This window comes from Coniophora puteana, assembly GCF_000271625.1.
Source record: "Coniophora puteana RWD-64-598 SS2 unplaced genomic scaffold CONPUscaffold_3, whole genome shotgun sequence".
NCBI lineage: Eukaryota > Fungi > Basidiomycota > Agaricomycetes > Boletales > Coniophoraceae > Coniophora > Coniophora puteana.
This window is the reverse complement of record NW_006913055.1, coordinates 1,311,714-1,327,254: the sequence shown is the minus strand read 5'-3', so window position 1 is coordinate 1,327,254 and position 15,541 is coordinate 1,311,714. Positions and strand designations below refer to the sequence as shown.

Here is a 15,541-nt window from a genome sequence, read left to right as displayed (position 1 = left end):
AAGGGCAACGTTATCACTTGGTCATGTGTGCGTAATCGTCCGGTGGCGGTGCCTTTCTGGAGCAGGCGCGCGTGGCGCGTGAGAATACACCGACTCCGAACTCCATAACCCACTTGAGAACCCATATGCATAACGTCAAAAACGTTGACCACACCCAATCTCGTTTGTGCCATTCGACCACGCTGAACATTGTCATATTATAGAACAGAAAATACCACATATTCTCTCGGCCCTACCACGAAAGTATAGTTGCGAGGAATGATTCACTTTGTTGAGTACTGATAGTAGAGAATTGACGTGGGGCTCAGGCTCGGTTTGGAGTTATATGGCCGGACAACCTGGCGGAAAATCGCCGGGTCTCTCGTCGCAGGACGGAGACTATCAGTAAGCCCGATCAATGACGACACTCGAAATGACTCATAAACGCCTGCAGGTACGCGAAATGCTCACCAAGGTGCGCTCACATATAATCTTTCGAGGATCGATGGTGGACTTAACGTACATATATGTGGACCCACCTTGCACATACCTCTTCTTCATGACTCTTAAGGTAGCACGATGACCGAGACACCTTTTCAAATATTAATTCCAGACCAGGACCTCGTGCGGCTGCGCGCCAAGCTCGAGCTCACCACTCTTCTCAATGAGGTCGAAGGCGCGGGATGTGACTACGGTGCGCCCATATCTGACATACGCCGCCTCGTTGACAAGTGGAAGAACGGATACGATTGGCGCAAGCATGAGGCCGCACTCAACGCCGAGTTGCCCCAGTACACACGCGACATTTCCCGGGTCGACGGATTTGGCTCACTCAACATTCACTATGTACACAAGAAGAGCGATTGCTCGGGTGCAATCCCGCTGCTCTTTGTTCATGGCTGTAGGTTTCTTCTTTTAGCTACGCTCAAATGTCAGTTTTTTTTCTTTACCTTGTTGATTGTTTGCACAGAGCCTGGTTCCTTCATCGAAGTCCGCAAGATTCTACCTCTCTTGACAGAGACTTCAATTGAGCACCCTAGCTTCCGCGTTGCAACCTTTAATGTCCCTGGTTTTGGTTTCTCTGAGCCTGTCCTAAAGCCAGGATTTCGCAAACCTCAGTATGCCGAGGTTCGTCCTTGTTTGCCTTCGATTATTATGGCATCCCAACGTCATGTTTTTCTTAGCTGGGGAACAAATTAATGGTCTCCTTGGGATATAACGAATATGGCGAGTCTCTATCCAATATCCGTGTTTCCAACCACGTCTAAAGGATGCATCCGTAGTCACTCAAGGTGGAAACTGGGGTCAAGCCATTAGTCTGCCTGCACTCAATTTTCCGTCTGTATCGCATTTCTAAACATTTAGTAGATAACCCGCCAAATTGGGGAAATGTACGGTCCCAAGCACGCCAAGGCATGGCACACAAACTTTCCTATGTTCGTTTCTTATTATCAATCATCTCAGATGTTTATGTCTGACACTGTTTAACAGCATGGCCTCTCAGCCTTCGCCCATCTGAAATCCCTTCTCTTTTTTGAGTCTCCTCACCGCCATGTTTCTGTCGTGGCCTAGCTGAGAGAAATCGGAACTCGAACGCATACACTGGTTTACTGAGAAAGGCTCTGGCTATTCCGCTGAGCAGCGCATGCCCTCAAACTTTGGGATATTCTCTCACGGACAGTCCAGTCGGCCTTCGTGGATTTATGGGAAACTGCACGTCTGGACAGACTCTTGCCCTTGGACTGATGATGAAGGTGTGTGGGATATCGTTGTCTTTGAGCGATAATGCCGGTACTCATGCTAGCTTGACCCCAGCTCTAATGTAGGTCTCCATAGACTACTTCTCTCGCAGTGGATCTGTAGCGTCACTTTGCATCTACTATGAAGTAGCGGATGTAGGAATGGCCCCCGCATTTTGTAAAAGATTCTGCACCATTCCGAAGGGTGCATCATACATTCCGAAGGAGTTGGCACCAGTTCTTCCATCGTATGTCTTTCACATACCTACTGAAATCTTATAACTAACTAGTACTGTAATATCTTCCAGCTGGGTGCGTCGTGAGAACAATGTCGTTTTCGAGAGCATGCGTGAAAGCGGTGGGCATTTTGCCGCGCACGAGAAACCCGCGGAGCTGGTCGGAGACCTTCGCAGGATGTTTGGAAAAACAGGCCTGCATTCGGTGTCGTTCCAGGAAGGACGGGGTACGCCTAGGCTGCTTGTAGAAGACACGTCGTGGGAATGGACATGCTGTGACTGACGACCCTGACCTATCGCACCATAGTTTACACGTTTTGTTTCCATGATAATACTTCCACAGTGAATGAGCGGACCAACAATCAATGTATAAATGAGCTAGAAAATATCCCTGAGATGGGCACGTCGAGCCGTTATTTACGTCAGGTATAAGCTTTTCTGCTCCCAAAAATCATGCACAGTGGGTAGACGGATACCTCGAAAAAAAAATTGGATCGCGTTAGGTCGTGTTCTCACGCGCAGTACGCGTGCCTACTCGTTTGTTTCACCGTCCTTAGGCCAACTATAGTATGACACTTGCCACAAATTACTCAAGTCCGACTCAGCCGGAACGTTACCGTTCCAAAGGTGGGCGGGTTTTTTTTGCAAAGCAAACGCGCAGGAGATATTACCGATTCTAGGCGACAAGTATCTCAGCAGTACCATTTCACGGCTTTTACAGTTGGCCTTGTATATTTCTCAGGATGAAACTACATGTTACGTTCCACTTCACTGACTCGAGCCGTTTGCAAATACGATAGGCATATCCCGTCCTTCCAGGGACAATACCGAAGACAGGTCCTTGTTTCCCGAACATCTTGTGCAGGTCTCCAACCAGCTCTACCATCACTAAATGGGCGGACCAAATATAAGTACATGAGCAGTAGTAGAATCAGTTATAACTGACACCGTACCTTAATGATATTTCGAATCTCCAGCACGAGTGGAGCGTAAAGTCCGTTTTTAACATATGGGAAATCAGACCAAAATCAGACGGTGAAATGGTCAGATCAGGGATGATATTATAACATTGATAGCTATCTTACCGCTGACGGAGCCTGCATGATAATTACATGATAAGAACGGCTGGTGATTTATGCCGCATGATAAAAACTCACACCATATGATGAGGACTTGCAATCTCGCCCATGATTCCAATGACAAGACATTCATTGTGAACATTATATAGTACAGCATGTAGCATTAATCGAGGTTATAACAATGAACGAGGTAAATACACGATAGCAGCAACGATTCACGAGAGCAGGGACACAAGAGCAGCAGCATGAGAGCAGCAGCAGCAGACGAGAGCAGGAAGTCTGAGCAGAGACGCAGAGCTTATAGACCGTGAAGCCGACAGTCGGAAGGGAGCAGGAAATAAAAACATACGTTTGGGGGAACACAGGCCCAGGACAAACGATCTCGGGGAAGAGAGGAGACATGAGCGAAATGACGCAGTGATACACTGATATAACATACCTAGTTGCCAGTCCTCTCCACCGGTGGTTTTCCCTCTGTACTGATCCTGATACTCTTTGCCCTGGTTCGAGTGGCAGGCTTTGGCACCGGCGCCGGATCTTCTTCAATTGAGGAGAGTTCGGACTTGACAGCGCTCGCTGGTGCCTTGCTACCGGAGGACGTGATCACGTTCTTGGTGCGCTGAGTCGGCTAGGGGTTGGCGACGTTGACCGCACTGTGCAGGTTGGATGACAAGGGTGTTTGAGCCAGAGGTGGATGGCGGTTTTGGAGGAGAGCGAGTGGAGGGGCAAGAGGACGAGAAAACGAACGAATTGAGGCGTCGAGACGACGACTAGTAGGTATATCGTACGGGAATAAACTACGTGTATCGAATACGAACAGAGGCTGATGTACTGTATAGTTAGACGGAATCTTGCGACGTAATCACGTGATGGCGCCTCTCGCGCGTCACTTACAACACGCCCACTCGGTGCAAAGATGACGGAGAAAGAAATATAGAATAAATACAGACAACGTAAAAATAAACTCGCCCACTGAAACGGCGAACAGAGAGAAAATAACACGAGATAAGAAACGCACCAAAAATACGATAACACAGATCCACTACAATCCAGCAAACCAACCCAGGCTTCAAGCATGCACAGGTACCCGGTCCCTCTATTCCGCGACACATAGGTCGCATTCACTTTGGGCCCAAAAACTCCGACGGCGTCAATGAGTGGACGTTTTATTATGTGAACATGTATGTCTTCGAAGTCTCTTCTATTCTAGAAACTAACCTAACATTACTTTAGTTTCGTCGATAGAGATATGTTCATGCGTGTCCGAGGCGGTGCGATCGGTCACGATTTGCCCCCATACTAAACCGGAACATTCTGGATGCCGCCTCCATGATTCCCGAGGCCGAGGAATACGAGCTACCAACCGATTCGGATCAAGACAGCGACAATGAGGAGGGAGACAGTGATGAGGAAACAGACGGGCACGAGAGCGGTGATACCAGCGATGAAGAAGGAGACACAGCAGAGCTTGCTGAGGCAGAGACTGCAGCACGTACGGATGATGGGCTTTTTTTGGGTGAAGACGAGGCTCTCACCAACGCAACCGGGTTCGCATCATTGTAAAGGTCAGCGGGTATTCAAATATCTACCGTTTGTATTGTTTGTTAGTGTTCGTGTCTACCTAAAGCGGTGGCTGCCATATGCAGTTGAAGTTATCGCTCAATGATAATTTTGTTTCTGAGATGGTCTACGTATTTTATATTCGACTAACAAATGTACGAGCAAGATCATCAATTTTGATCAATGGTAAAGTGTCCGTGACATGGTGTTCGGCCGAAATTCACTGCCACACCGTAACGATATGTTAACCCAATGGGAATGCGTCACCATTCGTGATCATGCAAAACTGTCTCGACGACGATATTATAACGGTGATCACTCGGTATAACGGTCAAACTTTTCCCACCCATTTAGTGATGACAGGCTTCTCCCACGCCGCAAAATGCCCACCGCTTTCACAGTGTATGCTCTCGAAGATGACACTGTTCTCACGGCGCACCCAACTTTGTGTATGGTCGCTGTATGTGCAAATGAACACTGAGTCCACTGGATCATGCGAGGAGTGTGCATCACCGGAAAGAACTTGAATGGTTGTATGGATACAGCGCTGTAGAATCCCTCGAAGGAGTCTAAGTATCCGATTTCTTGGACTTTATTCCGATGACCTAAGGTTATGGTTTGAAAAACATTAATTTGACGATTACTTCTGCCAGAGTTATTGAACAGGAAGATCGGCCCGATGTGACGTCGGGAATTCTCTCGCCCTCCGAACAAAGTCGTTCGTTCATCTCCGTGAATCGGACTTTCAAAGTCAGCCCACGCTAATAGCCCTATGTAAAACCACGTTGCGTCAACCACGCTTTTTCCACTGCCAAGGTATCGATCGCAGCGATCGGCGGTTTGATTTTCCCAAACGTCAGCGCTTGACATGACATTTCGATCGATCCGATCGTCTGTCGTTTGTTGCATTGCGTACGATGAGTGCTTCATTAGGAGTGTCCATTATTATACGACTACAGTGTGGATTATTCGTTGTGGTGCAACGGCGAGCAGAAAGTACGAAAGAAAGAAAGAACGGCAGAAAAAAGCAAGTCCGTGAGGATGAGACGATGAGATGAGGTGATGATGAGAGTGGAACCGAAACGAGAGCAGTATAATTTATGTAACAGGCGCAAAAAGAGAGGAGAATGCTAACCCAAGGAATGCGTCGAGAGCAAAGAAAGAAATATATGCGGTAGAATGGTCCGATCGCTCAGCGCGCTGCAGCTGCTGGCCGGCCAAATTTGGACGAAGATCGCGAAGCGTCGGCAGTCCTGTCGCGCTCGAACGAAGCGGGCGTGACCACGTTCGTTAAAGGCGAGTGGTTCATCGGAGAATGCGACGGCATGTAGGGGTGGTACAAGTTGGGCCGCGAGCCGCTCATCGGGAACTCCTCGTAGGATGATCGGTGCGCATTTGATAAGGGCGATCCAGGGTAGAATGAGTTTGGGTCCGGCGGGGCATGCTGCAGACGATGATCACCCCGCCCATGCGATCGTTGGTAACCGCCAGGCCCCTGCGGATACTGGACCGCGTCGACACCAGGCCCTCCAAGAGAAGACGCTTGCCGCACGTCGCTTTCCATGCCTGCAGAACCGTTGCGCACGTGCATGTCGCTTCCTGAGAACGAGCCTACGGAAGAAACGGAGGGAAATGAAGACGGGGTGTCGTACCCATTATGTCGCATTCCGTGACTGGGGCTTGGCACCGGGATAGGATCTGAGGCAGGTGGGAGTGAACCTGCCCTTCCGACGTTGCTACTGCTCATAGCGCTCAATGCCCTCTCCTTCTTCTTCCGCTGCCCCGTCGGGGCGGTGCCCTCCTTTTTCGCTCGAGAACGGGCAAACCGCAACCCACATCTAAAAATGTACATACTTAATGAACGATCGTGATGGATGGCAGCTGCGGAATGTACGTACGCATTGCACAACTCCTTCTTGCCGCTGGGCCCTTTTCTCCATTCCGGGCTCTGCGTCGCTTTGCAGCTGGTACACTGCAAGACACCAACGGGCCGGTTATTCATACGAACCGAGGGTTCCCGCCCAGATCCAGGGCTTACGCGGCGTCTTGTAGGAGGCACAGGGGTATCGTCAGGCCCGGCCGTTTGCGAAATGTCATCTACACTTTGATGTGGGCGAGCATATTCCGGGCTGGTGGGGCGGTGTCCCATGGGAGAGTCCCTGGAGCTGCCATCAAAGGGAGGATACGCAGGAGCATCGAGAGCTGGAAAGTAATTTGGCTCTTTTGGAGCAGACGCGGCCAAAGCTCCTAAAGATGTCGACTGAGAAGGGCTGCCAGGAGTGTACCGACTGTACTGTGCGAGAGAGCTGGAGGGAGTTTCGTTCTGTGTATACCAGGAATCCGTAGAATACTGAGATGGGGCAGAGTTAGGCACGTAGGTAACATAGCGAGATGTGGAAGGCGGAGCTGGAGAGGCGATATGGGTAATACCATATTGGTTGGCGGCGATTTCATGTTGATATTGATTTGACGGACGTAAAGTCTCGGGATGTCTGTAGAGCGCTGAGTTATACGAAGTAGAAGCGCGGCCTGGCATCTCTATGGCGTGACAAGCAAACATAATCGAGCCTGTTGGGTAAGAAGACTTAGCGTGACCCGTGATGACGTCAAGACGAAGTTCATACCATGCAGCGTGAACACGCTGTCCACCATACCCGGAATTCCGGGCATGGGTTCGCAGAGCCGCCAGCGCCTCGTACAGCTAGTCTTGGCGTTGTTATGTATGCTCGGCTGCACCATGTCGACTCGTCGCGAGAAGTCCCTCTCAGACTCCCTTGACACAGCATCCGAAAAGGGCTCTGGGGGCCAAGTGAGCATGAGATTGTTCCCGGGCTGACTGGACAATATTTGGAACACCCTGCTCGGGTTTGTCCTAGGACGCGGTAGATGCTGCTGTAACCGGTGGTACAAGAGATTGATCTGCTCAAGGGCCATGTACGGTGTCCCACACCAGTTGGTCCACGGAGTCTTGCGGCGTTCGTTGTTGTCATCGTCGCCCAGATCTATAGCCGCATGTATAAAACATAAAACCAACCCTTCTGCCGCCCAACTCGTGACAATGTCAACGGCCATATAGTCGGCGTCGAGAACGATCTTCACTGCTTGGGACCAGGCGGGCGGAGGACCGCGATAGCCAAGTTCCCTTCGTACCCGCGATAGTCGACAGAATCTCACCCTGTCAAGCGTGTCAATTTGGAATTCTTGTAGAGGGTAAATGAGACGCCACCTAGTGATGCTGCCGTTGTCTTCCAGTGCACGTCTCAAGTCTGCACGCGCGGAGGCGCGCTCCTCGTGGTGAACGTATTCCAGGACCTCCCTACCGATCAAGGCGTCCGCCTGCTCTGCGAGATGGCTGGCCAGCACGGGGTCTGCGTAGATGATCCTTAAGTCCGTCGTGAGCAGCGTCCAATCTATCAAGGATAGGGCATCAGTCACTATCGCGCCATTGAGTGCAAGCAGTTGGGTTGGGAGGGAGGGACGTGGCATGGTCAAGGTAGCCGCCCATAGATGCGGGGAACGAAAGGGGCACTTACAGCAACGAGTCTCGCCAACTTTGGGCAGTGGGGGAGGTGTCTGGCCGGCGGCGTACATTGGCGCGGGTGCTGGAGGACCGGGCATGGATAGGGAATGCTGTTGTTGGTGTTCGCCGCCAAAGGACGAAAGGGGTACATTGGACCTGTCGGGCTGGTTGTGTAGGGTGGAGAAGCCGGCCATATCCTCCTGTGCGGCATGATCCATGCCTCGTTGCGACGGCACGAGGAAGCTCATGGCTAGAAGAGGATGATGGAACGGGACCCGAGTGAACGACCAATTATAGGATACAGTATATTGTACACAGGCGCTGCGTGTCGCGGCTGGCTTTACAATATGGAGGAAATTAAGAGGGCAGCAAGGTAGATCGACGCTGTCGACTGGAGCACAAGTGATTGATGGGGAAAGGGAACGGCGGGGGCAGAGGAAGGGAGGACTCTGGAGAGCTGGAGGGCGGGGGGTGGTTCAAGGCAACCAACGATATGGCAGAAATCAGAGCGCCAGGTTCACCTTTCGCGTTTAGTCCAAAATCGGTCTAAATATTTGCGCCATTAAATCAGAACTCAGACACCCGACCAATATTCGCCCTAGCATCCGTATAATCCGAATTTATAGCTATTGCTACGTATCCTTCATTTGTTGCCTCACGTTGCCCTGAGGGCGTGTCATGAGCGCGTCTCCACTGTCGGAAGGGCGATTACACTATCGAGGCTTGTTATGGCGGTGCCGACACGGAGGTGCGGACGGCGGGAAGCCTACTCCGATCACTTGAGATCCGGCTGCAGATCAGTGTGGAAGCATCCTCCAATTTTCCCCGCGCACACTCTTAGTCTACGTAGCTTATGTCGCCCGCTCACTTTCAGGCGATTCCTAGTAGTCATCAGCCATGACTTGGCCGATGAGAAACATTGTACTACTGTACGATCTCTCGGCTAACAACACGGATTCTGACTAAAACGACCCCCACCGGAATGAGGACAAATGCAGATCTCGCACTGCCAGCGAGCCTCGGTTAGTTACGGCACTTGTTTGTCGCAGTTTACCCCGGGCCCTTCTCTTGGTCCCTGAGCTCGATCTTCCCTGGAGGAATCTCAGTACTGTTATGCCTGTCCCCACCCGAGTGCAAGCCGAGAAGAACATCTGGATAGCCGCAGGCGACGGTGACCTCGCTCGAGTCCAAGTGCGTGCGCGCGCCACACTCCCATCTCTCTCAACGTGTTGACCAGGACGGTCCCACTGCCAGGCACTCGTGGAAAATCAATGTCAGTCTTTCTGTTATGAGCGCTTGATCGCATTACCTACAGTTTTTGGTATCTGCCTCCCTCTGCAGCGGTCTCACCAAACGCCCCTGATGCATTCACGTACACGCCCATGCACGCTGCTGCATCATATGGCCAACTTGAGGTCCTCGAGTACTTGGTCTCCCATGGTACGTGCTGACGCACATCTCGCTTAGCATCCTTCACGACATATTCGCAGGGGGCGATGTGAACGTTGTCGATGGCGATGGTGATACGCCACTGTACACCGTGGAAAATATCGAGACCGCCCAGTGGCTGGTAGACCACGGTGCGGTGGTGGATCGTCGCAACCACGAAAACATATCAGTAAGCTCGTGTCAACACCGGAGACAGCGTGTGTGCTCAAAGAGCTCTCCCAAGCCAACAGAGCATCTGGAAGAGGACTTCCCCGATGTGGCGGCCCACCTGCGCGCGATCGTTAACCCGTCCGGCGCGACCGGAGTCGCATCTACTGCGCAGCCCTCTCAACACCAGCAAAACTCGGCATCAGAGCAGCTCACGTCGTCGCTGATGCAGTCCGTGCAGGAGATCATGGAGCGCGCAGAGTCCGATGGCCACGATCCCGACGAGGAGCTGAGGCAGGCCGTGACCAGGACCGTCTTTCAAGGTGTACAGACTGGCTTCGATATGTCTGTCGACGCTAATGCTTCCGACGATCACAACGGAGACGGAGATAGCGCAGCCAAGAGGCCAAGGACCGACGGGAGTTAGGTTGGGCTGGGCTGGACATACTGAGAGTTTTACGTGTCTCTTGAAATCTGATGGATTGTCAGTGTAACTTGGCGCCCCAGTCAACGGTGGTGGTCGCCTTTAACGTTGCTCAAGAGCTTGAGGGAGTGAGCGCGTATAGCTCGCGGTAGTTTTCGGGCGCAAACGATGTCGTTGATTCGTTCACCGTCGGTCTCTCAACGTCATTTGATCACGATCTCTTATGATCATGATCGTAGTCGATCAGTTAAACGCTGTCATTCCTTGTCATTCCGTCCAGGTACCGATCTTTGTCTTAAACTTAGAACTATTACTACCACGACTCTACTGAAGGGAATTAACACCTGTTAAGTCTGTCCAGATATTTCAAGTTCTTGGTTTCTACATGGATGATAGCATGTTTTCGTATGCGTATAACCTGAGAAGATTGGTGGTTTTACGCATTATCACCTTGGCTTGAGTTTGCATCAGGCGTTGTTGTGAAGAGGGGAATGCACGCTTTGTAGTCATGGTGAAATTGCAACTGCAAGTTGTAATTTGGTTGTAATATTGCTGACATTGACGCAATCTAACCGAAAGTGTTGTAAACGTCAATCAGATTTTCGAGGAAAAATGAAAGCAATCAAGTCGAACACGAAGGATCTGTTCACCATAGCTGCGGAACGAAGGCCATTGTCGGATATAAGCGCACAGAATAAGACTGCAGTGTGGTGGCTGTGCTCCGCTCGATCCATCGCGACTCGGAACTCTTGATTGAAACCTTGGCCCTACACCTACTGTACATACTAGCCCCGCACCGCTGCAGGCGCCCCCTCCCTCCCTCGTTCAAACAATGGGCGACTATGCGACCTTTGCCGCCTTCGTCACACACGACGATATCGCCCGCGTCTCATCGCAAACCGCCGCGCCACGCTCGAATTCACTGGCAGGCGAGAGCGCGGCGATGCGCGCGTTCCAGGAGACGCGCGAGCACGGGTACGACTACGTCTGTGTGCCGCTGACGCGGCCGGCGTGGCACGAGCGGTGGAAGCGGATGTGTGTGGAGAATGCGGGCGATGTGGATGGGGGCGGGGAGGGCGATCGGGGTGGTTTCAAGGAGGAGGAGTGGGAAGGCGAGGGGGAGAGGGAGGCGGAGGGGGAGAAGGAGAAGGCGAGGCGGGACCAGCATGCTGCTGTTGAGGCGGAGGCGGAGATGTGGAGGAAGCAGCCACATTTTTTGCACGACGAGGTGACGATGACGCGGCTGGGTGAGTGCGGTGCGGTTCTGTGTGCTATCGGTGTTTGCTCATCCGTAGAGACGTCGTGCAGATGAGGCCGAAGGTGTGATCGGTGTGGTGTCGGACTGGCTCACGCTTGATTCGTCGGACGATTGGGTGCGGCACGATTCCGAGATCGTGCGTCTGTCTCCTCCCGGCCCTGTCCTGCGATCGCGAATCGAGGGCGCGTCGTTCGCGAACACGCATACTCACGCATGAGATACGCACACAGGCTCTACACCAGGAGATCGCGTACGCGTCCTACCTGAACATCCAGACCGTCGTGCTGCCCCCTCCGCGCAACCGCGAGCACGTCGCGTCCTACGCGCGCGCCGTGAACGAGTGCCTCAAGCGCGTGTCCTACATGAAGTTCTCCGTCCAGCTCCCCATCTACGATCCCGCCGCGTTCCAGCAAAAGGAGACACCTCGTCTGCGGTCGGGGAGCACCGTGACGCTCGCCTCGACGCTGTCCGAGACACCGCCGTCGACGCCGCGGCTGCTCATCCCCGGAAACGATTTCCCGCTCAGGCCCAAAAAGACGAGGGCGTCGGAGAGAGAGCTGAACGCGACGTGGGAGATGTGGGACGTGATTCGCTCGGTGTGCGATTACAGCCCTCGTCTGACGCTCAGTATGTCGTCTTCTTATCTTGAGCAGCTGCGAGGGCCACATTGACGATGATTTGGTGTCAAGCACTCGACCTTGCGCCTCCGTTACCGCTCAACCCGACCCTGCTGGGCAGGTGGTCGGCAGAGCCCGTGCAGAACGTTCTTCTTCCTACTTCGACTTTTATCGCGAACGCGAAGGGATACCCGGTGTTGCCGAAAGGCACGCAAACGTTTCTCAAGGATAATATGAAAGTGAGTCAACCCTTAGTCGAAGCGCCGTGATCCGTCACTCATGGTTATCTAGCATCGTCCAACTGTCCTTCTCTCCGGCACTAAACTTGGATTGCACGGGAAGGGGGGTGAGGCAGCGTATGCGCAGTACGTACGCCATCTGGAGAAGACGAGTCCGATCGCGCAGGCGTCCCGGAAAGCTGGGAGTGTGGAGAACTTTGCTCAGGGATACCAGGATTTCCTCCAAGCTCCGCTGCAGGTAATATGTGGAGTTTCATCGAGCATCTGCACCCTCACTGATACGTGCTTACGTAGCCATTGATGGACAACCTGCAGAGTGCAACGTACGAAACCTTTGAACAATGCCCTGTCAAGTACATCAACTACGAAGAAGTAAGTTTGGAACTTCAATACGTTCGCCGCGTTGACCTCGCCCACAGGCTATATGCAGAGCGCTGCTGGACTGGCCCGAGTCTGATCGCATGTAGGTAACCATCGGATTATCGGCATCGCTCTAAGACGCGCCCTCAGTGTGATATGTGTAGCAGGTGCGGGCCGCGGGCCACTCGTAGCGCGCAGTCTGAAGGCCATCGAGCGCTCGCGGAGAACGGCGCACATCATCGCGGTCGAGAAGAACCCAAACGCATACGTGACGTCCGTCAAGTTTCCATTTTTGCTGCCTACGTTAAAAGCTGAATTGTACCTCTAGGCTGCAAGACCGACAGCGGAGAGAATGGGGCGCCTCTGTGCAGCTCGTGTATGGGGATATGCGCCAAATAACGGTTCCGGAGCAGGCGGACATTTTGGTCAGCGAGCTGCTGGGGTCCTTTGGCGATAACGAGCTGAGCCCAGAGTGCCTGGACGGCGCCATGCGATTTCTGAAACGTGGGTGTTCTTCTTCTTAGGCAACGAGGGGAGAGCCGCCAGGAAAGCTTACGTTTATTTCGCAGCTGATGGAATATCGATACCCTCGTCGTATACGGCGCATCTGGCACCGTTGTCGTCGACGAAACTATACAATGAGGCAAGGCAGGGCGGCGAGCTCAAGTCGCTGGAGACACCCTATGTAGTCATGTTCCAGAACGTGAATGTGCTCAGCGGGAATGGCGGCGGACTCCGAGGGAAATGCGGGCCGGCGATACAGGAATGCTGGACGTTTGAGCATCCCCGGAAAGACGCGACGCTGGATGAGCGAGGTGAGCATGTTGACATTTCGTTGGAATTGATTCTGATTTCTTTGGCGCGTTGTGGAAAGGACTTCCTCCGACCAACAGCCATAACATTAGGGCGGCTAACTTGTCTTTTTATATCCCGCATGCAGGGATTCTTCATGGCCTCGCTGGCTATTTTGAGGCCGTGTTATATGGCAACATTGGGCTGAGCATACATCCCCAGCGTAAAGATCAAATATCTAAAGATATGCTCAGCTGGTTCCCCTTGTTCTTTCCATTCAAAGTAAGCCGCCGCATGCCCTGGTTTCCCTCCGACGCTAATTGCGTAACAATCACCAGGAGCCGCTGTACCTTCCCAGCAACTCGGAGCTGCAGGTGTCGATCTGGCGGCTGACGAACGAGCGGCAGGTGTGGTACGAGTGGTACGCGGAGTCGTTTCTGCCGGTGCTGAACGTCGCGCCGCGCGCGGGCGACCCTGTGCTGGAGACGGTGTCGGCGTCCGCGTCGACGGCGTCTTTCTTCGCTTCGCCGACGACGCATGTGGCTGTGCCGAGTCCGCTTATTGACGCGATCGATCCTGCGTCGCCGCCGTTTTTTGTGCGGGAGGATGAGGAGGCGGCTAAGTATGGGGCGGTGAAGGTTGGGCAGAGTGCGTTGCATAATGCCGGGGGGAGGAGTAGTTGGATTGGGTTGTAGGGGCACTGTGCAGGGATTTTGTGGTCTTGTGCAGTGAAGCATATGCGTTAGGGACAGGGACCGGACGGAGCGGATTTAAATTGGCGGTGGCGGGTAGAGATTGGCATCGCTGGAAATAGGTTTCCTTTGGTGATAAAAATAGGTGGCTGAGCTGCTGGAGAGTCTAGGCATTCCATCGTGTGTGGTAGAGCTGTAGCATGCAAATGTGAAGAGGAATGCCTTAAGTTCACAACGCATTGCTTGGCCGTGTCTCGAGAAGTCATTCAGAAGCAGCGCGTATCAAGATCGCTCCACGAAATTGTGGTATTTCGGCAGGGTGATATTGGCATCGGAAGCTTGGCTTGTCTGGCAGCCAATAGACTTGCAATCACCTCGCTGGTCTATCTTTGTCTCGCCATACAGCTTCAAACTCCGACACTCCTTTATACCATCACGCGTTGTCAACCCCTTCGTTTCTTCCATCGACTCTCCTCTTCTCCGCAGTACCCCTGCTATAAAGCCCATAACACAAATTCAACGTCTCTCGTTACACCGCCGCTCTTTATACATAATGAAGTTCTTCGTCACCGCAGCTGCCTTGGTTTCCCTCGTCCCCGCCATTCTCGCCGCGACTATCAACACCCCGTAAGTTTTTGGAGCTATGTGCTGGCTCTATCTCCGAAACTTATCGCCTTTCAATTTTAGGACTAATGTCGTCGAGTGCGGTAAGGAGCCCTTCTCATTCCAATAGCTCCTAAACTCACGGTCTCTTGCAGAGCCCATCCAGTTCACCTGGACTGGCGGCCAGGCTCCCTACTACCTCTCGCTCATCCCCGCCGGTCAGCCCAGCGCCAACCCTGTACGTGGCACGCTAGGATCATATCCGGTACATCTGCTGACCTCCTTTGCAGCTCAAGACCTTCCCCTCGCAGACGGGCACCTCGTACTCCTGGACTGTTGATCTCCAGTCTGGTACTGCCTTGTACGACCAGTTTACTCGATACCGGCTTTTGGGATTGGATTGCTAACTAAAAGTTTAGGAGCGCCGCGCTCAAGGATTCCACTGGTGCCATTGCCTACTCTGACAAGTTCTCTGTCATGGCCGGCACTTCGACTAGGTGAGTTTTCCGTCGCTGCGCCACATGTTGACTTTTGTGCTGATAAAGGAAATTAGCTGCGCCAACACCACTGTCAGCGAGGGTGGCGGATCTGGCTCGTCCTCTGGTGGTTCGTCCGGCGGCTCTTCTGGCAGCTCGGGTGGTTCCTCTACCTCGGGCTCTGGCTCCAGCCCCTCTGGCAGCTCGTGAGTGGCTTTTATATTTTCAAGATTTAGTTGTTATTAACGTTCTTTCAGTACCGCTTCTAGCTCCTCCCCCAGCAGCACCTCCGGCTCGAACGGTGCTGGCCGCGTCACTATCTCGGCCATGGGCATTGCTGGTGTTATGGGCCTCGTCGGCGCTGCTCTCTT

General features: G+C 52.8%; 5 protein-coding genes across 5 annotated transcripts; 4 read left to right on the top strand and 1 right to left on the bottom strand.

Annotated features, from left to right (window-relative positions):
• Positions 1–558: 558 nt before the first annotated feature.
• Positions 559–2,386, top strand: CONPUDRAFT_88346 (alpha beta-hydrolase; the record flags this gene model as incomplete). The annotated part of the gene is made up of 10 exons (XM_007767627.1): positions 559–870; positions 952–969; positions 1,012–1,107; positions 1,164–1,206; positions 1,263–1,288; positions 1,348–1,419; positions 1,559–1,735; positions 1,806–1,966; positions 2,027–2,181; positions 2,298–2,386. The coding sequence occupies 10 exons, from the start codon at positions 559–561 to the stop codon at positions 2,384–2,386; spliced, it is 1,149 nt and encodes a 382-aa protein (XP_007765817.1).
• A 3,169-nt stretch (positions 2,387–5,555) lies between these two features.
• CONPUDRAFT_163228 (uncharacterized protein) lies at positions 5,556–8,303 on the bottom strand. The gene is made up of 5 exons (XM_007767626.1): positions 8,127–8,303; positions 7,820–8,003; positions 7,218–7,768; positions 6,492–7,161; positions 5,556–6,431 (listed from the first exon to the last, which is right to left on the bottom strand). Exons 1-5 carry the CDS (start codon positions 8,209–8,211, stop codon positions 5,786–5,788), a joined length of 2,136 nt encoding a protein of 711 aa, XP_007765816.1. The 5' UTR covers positions 8,212–8,303; the 3' UTR covers positions 5,556–5,785.
• Positions 8,304–9,226: 923 nt separating this feature from the next.
• CONPUDRAFT_70869 (uncharacterized protein) lies at positions 9,227–10,136 on the top strand (the record flags this gene model as incomplete). The annotated part of the gene is made up of 5 exons (XM_007767218.1): positions 9,227–9,308; positions 9,368–9,386; positions 9,429–9,553; positions 9,604–9,731; positions 9,774–10,136. 5 exons carry the CDS (start codon positions 9,227–9,229, stop codon positions 10,134–10,136), a joined length of 717 nt encoding a protein of 238 aa, XP_007765408.1.
• Positions 10,137–10,965: 829 nt separating this feature from the next.
• CONPUDRAFT_163226 (PRMT5-domain-containing protein) lies at positions 10,966–14,289 on the top strand (the record flags this gene model as incomplete). Its single annotated transcript, XM_007767625.1, has 12 exons — positions 10,966–11,380; positions 11,442–11,527; positions 11,622–12,018; positions 12,081–12,247; positions 12,300–12,485; positions 12,542–12,619; positions 12,667–12,710; positions 12,758–12,880; positions 12,936–13,111; positions 13,177–13,422; positions 13,482–13,681; positions 13,738–14,289. The coding sequence occupies 12 exons, from the start codon at positions 10,966–10,968 to the stop codon at positions 14,092–14,094; spliced, it is 2,475 nt and encodes an 824-aa protein (XP_007765815.1). The 3' UTR covers positions 14,095–14,289.
• A 355-nt stretch (positions 14,290–14,644) lies between these two features.
• CONPUDRAFT_49912 (uncharacterized protein) lies at positions 14,645–15,380 on the top strand (the record flags this gene model as incomplete). Its single annotated transcript, XM_007767075.1, has 6 exons — positions 14,645–14,718; positions 14,779–14,798; positions 14,850–14,932; positions 14,985–15,055; positions 15,114–15,191; positions 15,248–15,380. The coding sequence occupies 6 exons, from the start codon at positions 14,645–14,647 to the stop codon at positions 15,378–15,380; spliced, it is 459 nt and encodes a 152-aa protein (XP_007765265.1).
• Positions 15,381–15,541: the final 161 nt, after the last annotated feature.